The sequence below is a fragment of the Amphiura filiformis genome, unplaced genomic scaffold, assembly GCF_039555335.1.
Source record: "Amphiura filiformis unplaced genomic scaffold, Afil_fr2py scaffold_21, whole genome shotgun sequence".
In the NCBI taxonomy this organism is placed as follows: Eukaryota; Metazoa; Echinodermata; class Ophiuroidea; order Amphilepidida; family Amphiuridae; genus Amphiura; species Amphiura filiformis.
In genome coordinates, this window is record NW_027305485.1 from 1,189,474 (window position 1) to 1,202,666 (window position 13,193).

Below are 13,193 nucleotides of genomic sequence, written 5' to 3' on the forward strand. Positions count from 1 at the left end.
CCCATTTGGAGTTCACACTCCCTGTGTGGAAGATTAAGGTCATGTCTTTCATAGGGGGTGTATGGATTTCAACTGAATAGCCCAATATGCAATTTGGTACCATGTTGTTTGTTAAACCACAGCAGTGACATTTTTTTATCATTCTTAATTTGAATTCAAATTTTGCATGGACAATATAATTATGCCCATTTTGACTTTCAGACCCTGATATTATACATAATAGCACCTCCTTGAAATGACTTTGCTAAGCACATGGGGTGTTTATTAGGTTGAACACGGCAACTGAATAATGAAAATGATTTAGTGTATGCAAAGGAACCGTCCCTGCAAGATCTATCCCGGGGGCAGCTTACAGAAACACACTACCTCTTCATATTATCTCTAGGGGGAGTGTTTTCATTAGATTCACATATGTCACTCATCCTCGGTGAGAGGGCTGAGCTAATGTTAACCCAGCCAGCTGTAGCAGCAGTGCCCAAAATTTGTCTTGGGCTAACTCCGTTCTGCTGTGGACTTTTTATAGCATTCTGTCTTGGACTGGTAATCTGTTTCTGTCTTGAACTGATTATCTGCTTCTGTCTTGGACTCATCGGTGCACTCTCAACTTGGTTCTTCATGACACGATACTGTTTTGGTCCTTGTTTCTCTTGGTCCCCGGCACTATCAATACTGACTTGGTAGTGTCCCGATCCTTGGGACTGAAGAGAATCCCCAATCTCCTTCTTACACTCTAAAAGCATATAACGATATCTGAAATGTAGGGCGGCATTTTGCATCACGGGGCGGTTGCGATACTTGTAGTAGGTATGTAACGGGGGTAGGCGTAGGTCTCGTCAACTCGGAGTGTTGCAGTCTGGTCCGCGTTGCTGGTAGGAGGGCGTCCTTCGGGTGGATGCGGTGGCGGTCGTCCGCTGATGAAGGTGCTTACTGATGACATGCTGTTGGAAGACACAGAGCGAGCTTTGCTGATGCGTCGTCTGATCTTTGGCAGTGAGTTGGCTGAAGAACTGTATAAAGATACAAAAGAACAGATGTTGGGTCATGAACTATAAATAACATGTACATGATATGTATCTGTCTTACCCACAAAATCAAAACCAGACTACCAGGACTTGACTGCCATCTTGATACATGTATAGGCAAAGATTGGGGGTATTCATGTTTTGCTTGAAATGCACTTAAAACTATAATCAGTGCTTGTGCATCATACTAGAAATGCTTCAAGGAGCGATGTAATGTGTTATAGTGTAATTAATACAAACAATTATCACATACCATCGGCAAGGACCCTAATACCCCCAATTTTTATTCCATAAATTATGTTTAGTCAAAATACTCGAACAAATACACATGATCCCTGTTCTTAGAGCAACTGACATTTTTAAATAAATTCGTAACAATGATGCTAGAGCAAGTGATGCAAAATTATGCAGCATTGATAAGATAAGCATGATGAGAAAGTGCATGGGTGTGGTTTAGCTTGTAAGCTCTAAATATCATTGCTTCCTAGTTGTCATCTATGACCCGATAGAGGAAAGTGGCCGGATAATACGCGCACACGACCTAAGTACACTTAAACAAGTTTCGTTCATATGGAATAAGGGACATTTTAATGACAGTAACTTAATTTGGCTAAAAAAAGTAGTATTAGTTATTAAAATAAAATTTAACTGACTATCATAGTTGCGCCCACATCCACTACTCAAAATATTGGACCTGCCTATTCTCTATTACACGATCGAGGACAGTAAAAACACAAATCCCTATCATTTATTTGTAAAAAAAGAAAAGAAAAAAAAAAGCGCAGTGATTTAAAGTGCACAGGCACAATGCCTAGACATTGATCCACAAGCCTCAGCACACTTAACAGGTTGTCGCTGACCTCCAAGGCCCAACATCATTCCATAAACCATTTAACAACAACATAGGAACTTTGCAGCTTCAAGAGCACACACCCCAGACATTCCACAAATGACCATCACAACCAGGATCAGCTCCCCAAGTTTTGTACAGGTTACAACAAGACAATTAGCCGTTAGTTCCTTGTCCAGGGGAATTACAAGCTAACTCAATTTTTCCACAAGAGCGTACTAACAACTGCCAGGGTTCGAACCAGCAACCTCTCGCACCATAGTCGAACGCCTTATCGATTGAGCTAGCTTGACTGCTAGTAGTCGGTGATGATCATTGTAATCCCTTTTCTCAAATTAAAGGAGTTGATTTGTATAAACAGAATTTCACAAATGATCACTAAACAACGACAGTGCAGCGATATATAGTGTGCTACACACAGGCATAAACTTACAAGCCCCCAGCACACTTTAAAGGAATTTGATAATATATTCATTCATTATACATGTAAACCATTTAGCAACATTCAGGGACTTGCAGCTAAGAAGCGCACACCCTATACATACCACAATAAACCATCACAGCCAGGATCAGCTCCCCGAGTTCTTGTATGGGTAACAAAGACAGACAAGTTAAGTTACTTCAAAACAAAGAATTATTCATGTAAACAAACTGCGCCCGGGCTTGAACTCGCATCCTCATACACCAATGTACCAGAGTCTTTAGTGATTGAGCTAACTTGGCCGTTATACAGAAACCTTAATGGTGCGTTGACCTACCTCTTTTTGAGTCCTGTTGTTGGACTTGATGTAGATGTGGATGGTGCACTTGATGTCCTGTGATAGGATGGGTCTCTGGCAATCAGCACACTTGATACAGGTGTCCACTGTAAAAAGAAAGAGAGTACAATGTTTATTATATGACATAAGATAGGGATACATACTACTAGACAAAAATCTGATCTAAGGCGATGAAAAAAAACACCTCGTTTTATGGGCTGACCGACCCAGATTATGCTTTATGGGATATTTTTAAAATTTTGCTGATGTAAAAATCAACTTGGCCAAAATTGATTGATTTTGACTGATATTTTTTGGAAAAGAAACTTTTGGTGATATTTTAGGGTAATTTTAGCCTGCAAATTTTTTTTAAGATTCCTGACCGACAAGACTCCACTTGAAAAGTCCATCCTCCCGTAAAACAGGGTTTTTTATATTTCTTCCCTAATGGGCTGTTCAATTTGAAATCTACCTGTGGAAGATGACGGTGCCATCACTACTCCAATTAAACCGTATTCGTTCCATTAACCGCCCATGCCCCTATAAGCGCCCACCCAGCGACTTTACAACAAGCAAAATGTGAAACTATTAACCGCCCATCCAATGTTGTCAAAATACTTCCATTAACTTACCTGCATATGCCTTTAAAATGCCAAATTTGAGGTGATTCTAACTTCAAAATCTAATTTTATTTGCCGGCGGTTGCCATAAACAGGCAAAATATGGACACCATTTTTGAGGGGGCACTAACTGTGAGTAACTAAATACTATCAGACGGTGATTGACGACTAAAACAATGTAAAAAAAGAAGCGGCCACCCAAAATGACTTTGTTAAGCGCCCTGGGCGGTTATTGGAATGAATACGGTACATGTATATGGTCATTCCCGATGGAATTTTTGCATAAATGTGAGTTTAAATCAAGCTTTTAAAAAATCTAATAAACATGTTGAAATCCAGTTGGATTTTTACTGTTTGGCTCCAATTTGTTTGGAATTCCAAATTTGTTTGGAATTCCAAAATTTGTTTGGAATTCCAAATTTGTTTGGAATTACAAAATTTGTTTGGAATTCCAAATTTGTTTGGAATTCCAAAATTTTCCACACCTTTCCCACTGTATTTGGATGAAAAGTGTTGGATCTGGAATGGCTATAATGGTTGAACATGGTTGGAATTCCAATATCTTCCTCAAGAGAGGGTCTGGCTTTCAAATGGAATGGCCCAATATGATATTATGTGGATGATTGCCTGGCCCTATTCAGCGCCAATAAAAGGATTAGGGATTAATCTAATGTGATAATCACAACCAGGCACATGTAGCTTCCACGAGTGCAGAGACAGAGAGAGAGAGCCCCTCCAGGCTCAGTGCACCTTAAGGGAACACAACTATGAATCAACTGGCGTAACTACCTCTTTCTCTCTTTTTGTCTTTTAAAGAAAAAAAAGATCACTTTCCTCACAAGGAAGTGAGGATAACACTACTAAACAACTACTACTAACAACTGACTTGCAGAAACCAATCTAACAGCTTATGACACTGTTGGTTTAGAACACTCAAAATAGGCAATGTGCCAACAGTCAATAACATCAACAGTTCAAGAGTCTTTTTGTCTGCAATGACAAACTGACATTCAACATGAATGTAAAATGGTTCAAAGTTCAAAGAAGTACCGTAAACGTCAGTTCCAAAGTTTTCTTTTAGAATTCCAAATGACATACGTGAAATCAGTTCAAAGTTCAATGAAGTGACCATATAGGAGGACACCGATGATGGATTAATGTCATAGTACACAGTGACCTGTCCATTTAGTTTAACACATAGTCTTTCAGGTGCTCAGGAAGTTTGTGAGGGCGCCATGAACGCCTTTGTGTGAGCAATGGTGGCATGATCTCAGGGCCAACCATACTAGCTTGGGGATACTTTCACTAACCTCACTGCTGTTACCGGTACATGGATTAGACTGTGCAACCAAACCGGAGGTATTGCTGGAGCTATGACTGCTATCGCAAGGGATCGCGAGGATCTGACTCAGAACTGGGGTGCGAGTGATTAGCATTCCTGGGCAGGGGGTCACAAGTAGCAGGCGTGGACAACTCGTCAGGTATGAAAGGAGGCTCTGGAGGAGTACATTCAGGGACCACTTCAACAAACTCGAATCCTCGGTGGGTGGAGACGACTTGGGAAAGGGACGAGAATCCAGGTCAGGATAATACTGTACCTCAAAGCACTCAGATTTCTTGATACGATAAGAAGTATTACGAAGCTGAGAACCCACAAATTTGCGGATGTTGCACCATGGGCCTTCGATAGTAGTGACTAAGTAGCGATCTCTAGCATGAGATTTCTTGCGATCTGAGTAGAGGTAGACAAGATCACCAACCTCCAACTCTGCTGCTGGGGAGGCAGAGGCTAATGGGGCCTTTGAATGAGCACTGTGTGGGTGGTTGGCTTTTCGCAAGGCATGCCGGGCCTGAATCATTTGACAATCAGTGAAAGGAACCCGCCCATTGGCAAACTGGTCTCGCTGAAACCACATCTCACGGGCTGAAAGACCTCGGGATCTGATGCGAGTATTAAGGGCTGCAGTAGCAATGGCAAGTGATAATGCTGTAGCCGGACCACCTGTAGAATCCCGTCTGAGCAACCCATCTCCAAGCCCACGAATGGCCTTCTCAGCAACAGGATTCTTGTTATTATTTTTAATACGACCGATCTCAACCGATAGATGGCAACGTGTGAGAAGTCCGTCACCGGCGAGCCGAACAAACCCCGGCGCTGGGTCAGCACGAATGACTGCAGGGGGGCCATCAAGTGGACGAAGTTCAATGCACAACTGAATCAGGGCATCACGCAACATGCCATGCTGTTCATCCTCGACAATGCAAGAAGCTGTGCAGGACGTTGAGGCCTCGCGCAGCACAAGGACCAGCCGGCGGCCACGCCCCAGGACATCAGCCGCAAAAGAAATGCCAACCGCATCGGGAGGGTCACTTGAGGACTGCTCGATCAATGTCTTAGGGGCATTGGACAGAGAAGCACACTGGTGACAAGTTGATGTCACTTGATCAATAGCCTTGTCCATATCAAGAGCATAAAAGTAACGCTGGGTCACCAAACTGAGCTGATGTTTGGAGGGATGGTCAAGTTGGATGTGCAGGGCAGTGAGAAGACCATTTAAGACCTGTCTGGGAACAACAATACAATCGCGAAGTTGGGGACAATGGTTGATCACGACGAACAACAAGTAGGCCATCTCTAGCGATAGATGCAACCTGCAAATAGCGCTTCACATCTTTGACAGAAGTAGCTTTCTTTGAAGGGCGAGTGCCCTGAACTAGATGAGCATGTGTTCGTCGCAGATCCGGGCATTCCTGCTGAATAGCATGCCAGGCTGCTTTGCTGGCAAAGGGGAGCTTAGCTTTCCCGGACAGAATGTCATGTGCGGAAACATGAAGGACAGTTGCTTCCTCTTCACGTTTGATAAAGGAGCATATTTGACAAGTGGGCTCAGTGCAGCCAGGGGCATCACGACCAGCAAAGTCTGAGGGGGTGTTAGCTGATCCTGCAAGATGACGAACAGATGCTTGGAAACGACTGACAGTGGAGAGGAATGTGGACACGCGAGGACTGGCTGAAAACTCACCCCGGCAGAGCCCTTCATATGCCTGAACACAAGGTTTGCTGTCAGTGAGGACACATGTCTTGTGCCTGGACTGAACAACACAGGGACCGAAGCGCCCGGCGGAGGCAGAAACAGACAGCGCCCCAATCTCGCAGGGCAACCATGTTGGCTGTCGATCACGCAATTTAGCACTGAAGAACCCGGCGAGGAAGAGTTTGTCATTGCGGGAAATATACAATGCCGACCCAACGCTATGTCTCCCCACGGACCCATCAGCAATGATCCAAAGCCGACCACCGGGATGGGGAAGCGCGACTGCCCCAGCGGAAGACAGTGCTGCTTGAGCCTTGTGAAAAGCAGTATGCAGACTACCAGACCATGCAAGCTCCCCAGCCGACCGGTGCCCCGCAACAGCATCACCCAATGGGGCCACCAGACTGGCACAATTCTGAATGACACGGGCCAGAACCCCGCATGCACCGACGAAGGACCGCATGCCACCAACCCTGCCTGGAGGCGAGCAGCTGGAAAGTGTGGCGATGCTATGGGGCTAGCACAAAAGGGTTCCATTTGACCAAATCCAACCCAGAATTACTGTCTTTGGGGCAAATGACTGTTTTGGAAGCAGAAAGACGTAACCCAGACTTAGACAAAGCTTGCAAAACTTGACGCCAATTCTCAACAAGTTCATCCACAGCATTACCACCACAGTACAAGTCATCAGCGAGTTTTGCTACGACACCCTTCTCCAAGAGGCCACCAAGGACACGACACACCAGCTCCCCAAGGGCTGTTTCAGAACCCGGCATACCCATGGCACACCGTGTATACACACGCACCCCACGAAAGGGAGTTGCAACACCACAGTATTTCATGGACCCATGGGACAAAGGGACCCGGCAGAAAGCACCAGCCAAGCCAGCGGCAATCAAACACCTCCATTTGGCAATTGAACGCAATGTTGAGTCCACACTGGGCACCAGAGAGGGCTGTGGCTTGCCATATCTACCGACATCAGCAAATGCAGTAACCAGACGAAAGCCTCCATTAGGCTTCTTGACAAGAAAGGACGGGTTAAGGTATTCGACACACACACCGACATCTTCAGGTCTAGCAAAGACGCCTGCTTTTTCAAGCTGATCAAACTTTGATTGCAACTCTTGGAGTTTATCCTGTGCACACAATGGGAGACGACCCCCGCGTTGGGGGGGCCGGACCGGCCCCATATTAACCACAGATTTGAAAGGGCCGACAGCACCATTGCAACCCGGGAAACCAGGGTCAAAAACCTCATCGTACTCATCGAGAAGACTGCGGAAGTTGGATTGCTCACAAGTGCCAAGTATACCATCTGGGTCAAGGGCAACAGCAGCTGAGCAGTCAACCGGTGAACTGGGCCCTGGGACATTGACTGATGCTGCTGCAGCAGTGTGTGATGGCTTAGAAGTTAGTGATGGTGAAAAAACAGTGTGTATCTGGCCAAGATGTCCATGCTCCCTGACGACAAGCGGCACACCAGCACCGTTGGGAATGCGAACCCTGCCTGCAATACTTGTGATTACATCAGGCCTGGGCCAGGCTTGTTTGGGCGGTAGGAACCTACCGAAAGCGGGCATCAACACGGGCTCAATGGCAAAAGTAGCATCTGATTCAACGATGTCTGCAGGGAGACTTACCTCAACGTATGAGCCTGGCCATATGGCAGTGTTCCGAGAAGGCCCACGAAGTATATGGGCACGACGAACAGCGTGCTGGGACCCGGGGCTCCCGCTGGCGCCATAAGTGATAATTGTACCATCTGTCAAGATGATTTGGTTCTTAGCAGGGCTTAATTATGACATCATTGCATTTCATGAAGGGAATACCTGCAAGGATTTCTTCGTCAAAGGTCTCTAACAACTAGACCTTTAAAGACAAAGGAGTGTCTGTCACGAGTAAAGGTGAGGGTTGTTTCCCCAACTACTTTAAGAGGGGATGACCCATCAGCTTGACGGGCAGACTGCGAACTCTGATGAATGGGGCATCCTAATCGTTGGACAGTGTTTTCGCGAATGAGATTACCAGTGGATCCACTGTCAATGGTGATGCGGACCGCATGGTGCTTGTGGAATGCATCTACATAAGGAGACTGATCAACATGAATTCGCAGCGCTGTCTGAACATTGGGCTGCTAACTAAGGTCAGATTGGTCAACAAAGGCGCATGCTAAATCTGAGTCGCTGTCACAATCATCAAGGATGTCAAGCTGACGAGCGCGGGCCAGGTATTTCCCGTCCTTTTCAGGGAGGTACGAGCACTCGCTTAAGAAATGTGCACGGTCATGCCGACCAGCCTGCTCACACAGAGGGCAGGATTTACCAAATGATTTCCCAGCTTTCAATTTAGGCATCGGTCCACGCTGACTACTAGTGTGCATGCTGCGAGCAGCATCGTTTGAGCTCAGCTCATCCAGGAGCGAATCCAGAGCTTGAGAAATTTCGGCTTTGATAGAAGCCAAGGTGCGGATCCCAGCTCTGCACCGCATCGCTGCTTTACTAATCGGGGCAGATCAGGGTTTATGAGACGCAACCACGCTAACACTACAAAGTTTTCGAGTGTAGGCGTAATCTCCTCATCTTCATCGATGACTTGGTCATGGTGACTGATGCCGCCTCCTTCACGCATGAGGTCGTCCTCGGTGAATGCCACCAGACGCCGGCACAAGTCCTCCGGCCGCCCATCAGGGCCAAGGGCAACACTGTTGAACTCCAGGAAGTGGCCACCCGCCGCCTGGAAGCCAAAATGGAGACGGACGGCCCGCCACATCCCCCCCAGGCTGGTGCAGTCCCCGAGCACTGCATTCCGTGAGACAACTGGACAACAGTTGGCCACTTGTCCAAGCATAAGCTCCAATGCAGCATTTTTCTGGACTGCCGCCTTCCCCCGGGCTCCCTGTATGTCCTCACCATCGTTAGTGAGACCTCGAAGTGGGGAAGTCCCCGACTCCCTGCCCCACACCGCTCCCCCAACCAAGCAGGGAGAAAAGCCTGGGTCCAATGACATCGCACACTGGAGGTCATGTTTCCAGCCTTCAAATGAGTTTATTGTTTCGTTCTTTGTTAGAGGCCATTGCTTCGGCGCACGATGTGTTGTGGCCATTGCTGATTGTTTTTACACTCGTGTATGTGAACCAGAATAAAAGCTAATATGCAGCCTTGCAGGCTTAAGCTTACTGTTTTAAGCTTACTGGTCGCTCACAGTCTTGTGAAAGATCACACAATTAGGGTTCAAGATGACCACCAATTTCGTCAGGAAGGTCAGCTGAGAGACTTCAGAGATGACTGGTTTCAATCCAAGCTGTCACCACGCCAATAAAAGGATTAGGGATTAATCTAATGTGATAATCACAACCAGGCACATGTAGCTTCCACGAGTGCAGAGACAGAGAGAGAGAGCCCCTCCAGGCTCAGTGCACCTTAAGGGCACACAACTATGAATCAACTGGCGCAGAGTGTATAAAAAATATGAAATAAGCATTATTTTACAAGGAAATCAGCTGTTTGATCACTTGCAGACTTAGGCAAAAAAAAAAAAGTGTTTGTTTGCCCAGACATGGGGTAGAAAGGAGTGGGTCGTTAGGTTGATTTCCTTTTCTTTTTTTTTTTTAGATCTGTACACATGTTGCAGCAAGTGGGACAAGAGAAAATATATATGACGTTCATCTGCCTTACATTTTGTACTTGTGTCTAACTTTAATGTATTTCAACCTTACCATATAAAGTTTAAACTCTTTGGCAACAAAATCTTGATAAAAATTCAGTATAAATACATGCTTGTTGCAAGGGTGACGGGCTGGAAGCCTGTACCGTAGTACAAAATTGAAGTTTAAGTCCACTTTGAAGTACGAAGCAAATTACGCATTAAATTACGCAGTAATGTCAAAAAGAACTAACACACTGCTAGGCGCACACAAATGCACGAGCGTTTTAATACACGATGTACGATTCGCTTACGCAACTTGTGAGTACCTTACTTCGTACTTCAAAGTGGACAAACTTTACTTGTCATGCTTGGTTCTCTATGTTGATTGATGGTAAAATAGTGTTGGGGAGGGTTAAATGGGAAAAATGAAAGCTGTGATTGCCAGGAATATTAACTTTCAAGTGTCATTTTGCATTTTTATAGGAAAAAACATCATTTTCTTTATTCTTGAATCATTATTAAAAAAAAAAATATAAAAAAAGTGTGTGATGTTTTTTGAATTTTTGGGTCGATCGTGTCTGGGCAAACAAACACCTTTTTTTTTTTTTTGCCCTATGCTTACAGAATATAGCTATTTCGTTTGTGGAAATTAGTTAAATCTTATCGACAACAAATGATTAAAATAGATGATTACTATAGGATATCAGCAATATTATCATGTTTTGGCTATAAATTATAAAAAGGCAGATAAATGGTAGCAAGAACTAAAATAGAAGGAGATGAATTCGGCATACATGCACAGGGGAGAACAGAGGATTGGGGCATTATATATATCCCCAGTGACACTGATGCAAATGAACATATCTAAAGGCAGCGGAAGAACCGGTCTGTATTTGGCATATTATCCCTGTTTATTTTTTTTACAGAGAATAAATAAAAGGCATGTGACGTCAGGTTCTTCAGGTGCCTTTAGTTGATTTCGATACAAATAGGATACATAGGTGTACAGTGGTAAGTAAAATGCTGAATTTTCACAACTTGGGAACGATTTTACAAAGTGTTTGCGATACATAGTAAGTTACCCAAATGGGAGCTACAATACATCGTAAGCAGTGGTGAAGAAGGAAAAGGGCCCTTGAGCAAAATAGTCCCGGGGGCTCAATAGTAAGGATTGGCAAAAAAACCTGGCAAAAGTCACATCTACGGGACACTGGATTTTAAGTGTACCAGTCAATGGGTCCATGGGCCCTTCTTTTATTGGCCTATTTGTTAATGTATAATCATATTCGATATTTTGGGGGTGAGAAACGGTATTCTCAAGATATGATTATGACTTTTGACCTCTGGCTGGGGCCAAAATGGGCAAAACGCACATCTCTGGGGTAGGGCTCTATGTGTCCACCATGGATATGAGACAATTGAGCAGTACATATGAAGCAGTGTGCAATAAAGGGGCCAACAGTTGTAACTTCTCTTTAAGACTATTTAGATTAACTTGATTAAAAAGGTTTTTTTTAAATAAAATATCAACATAATTGGTAGCCCATTTTGTTCAACACAACTGGTCACAATGTCACTCACTGTTACGTTCGGTCACAATGGCTCATTATGTGAGAAATTTTGCAGTTTTGAAACAACTTTTGATGACATTTTGAAAGTTGTACTTACAGCATGCAGAATGTAATCTACAATATGTCAGGCTTAATGCATTGTTGAGAGTTGAATGGACCAAAGTGCAACTTTAAAAACTGCAGCTTTTCATACATATGAGCCATTGTGACTGAATAAAACAAGGTGAGACATTGTAAATTAGACCGTGTGTGTAAGACAAAGTAAGCTAATACTTAATATTTTAACTTTACACTTCTTGTCTTATGGGAACTTGCTGACTCTTTATTATCTCATTTAAGAAAGCGAGGTAACTGGATCATCACTGATATGATTGTCTTTCATCTTGTTACTTAAATGAAACATTCAAGTATGATGAAAATACATATTTGTTTTAGTCTCTATCCAGCATCAATATATATTACACATTTAGACAGTGGCATCGTCCAGTGGTTTAGGTCTTTGACTGTGGCAAGAGAAGTCCCTGGTTTGATCCCCGGTTAAAGCAAAATTCATATTCAATTATCCGCTCTCTCCAATACTGCATTTCGATTGTGGGGCAGATGCAGGTGATGACAAAGACCTCGCAGCCAGTTCTGATCAGGGGAATGCCCGGCTGTTTGTACCCCCTGGGCATCATGGGAGAGCAGTGTTTCAACACTGAATAATTTACCAAGGTTAAATAAGATGCAAAATAATTTTTTTCCATCATTATATTTGGTGTAAACCAACTACACTAGCTTCCAGAGTAGTATGGCAATATTTTGCTCTCATTGACGCGAGCGCCATAATGATCAACATATGCAGAGCTTTGCGTTCCCTTCAAGGGCACACTTTGCGCCTACCAATGCGTTGATGCACAATTGGCCAATCAGATTATCAGTTTGTTGTTATGATTATCAGCAATCAGAACCCCACTTCTGTGTTAACACTGTGCACGCCCTTAAAATGTGAACAAGTACCATTCTTCTCTGCCAGAGACTGTAAGCCTGTCTTTCTACTTTGGCATTACCAGTGTTATATGAGATGACAGACAAAAAAAAACCCTTAATTGGCCAGTTGAAATCCATACCCCCTATAAAAGACATGATTTTAATTCCCACACTGGGGGTACAGCTTTCAAATGGAGTCACCAATTCAGGTAGTCTTATTTGAAATTCACACTCCCTATGTGGGATATTAAGGTCATGTCTTCCGAAGGGGGTGTATAGATTTCAACAGGAATAGCCAAATGCTTTGAATTAAAACCTGGTTTCTACAATGCTCCTACAACTTGATATTGATAAAAACTGTATAAAGGAATTGGTAGCACATTGACATGCAAATGATGATATACAAATGATGATATGCAAATGAGGATATGCAAATGAGAATATGCAAATGAGAAAAGATATCATTGACATGCAAATGAGGATAGATATAATTATATAAGTACAACTAGGTTACACTGGGTCATTCTCTGGGCAGGGTTGCCATACCAGCGATTTGGTTGCCCAATTTGGGATCTTTTTGAAGATTTTCCCAGCGACTTTTGACAATTTCCTGAACAATAGAGACCAATGGTTAACAAAAACATTGGGCGACTTTTCTACATTGGCTCCCGCGACTTCCTGTAGTTTACTGTCCCATAGAAGCCAACCGATACGAGAAGA

The 13,193-nt window shown here is 43.9% G+C and overlaps 1 protein-coding gene across 1 annotated transcript in view; it reads right to left on the reverse strand.

Annotated features, from left to right (window-relative positions):
- Positions 1–232: 232 nt before the first annotated feature.
- Positions 233–13,193, reverse strand: part of LOC140143363 (tubulin monoglutamylase TTLL4-like) — a 62,145-nt gene continuing 49,184 nt past the window's right edge. The window contains exons 15-16 of the mRNA XM_072165218.1: positions 2,631–2,737; positions 233–1,007 (exon numbers count right to left, since the gene is read on the reverse strand). Of these exons, the coding sequence (XP_072021319.1) occupies positions 776–1,007; positions 2,631–2,737 (339 nt within the window). The 3' untranslated portion in view covers positions 233–775. The remainder of the gene's footprint in view (positions 1,008–2,630; positions 2,738–13,193) is intronic.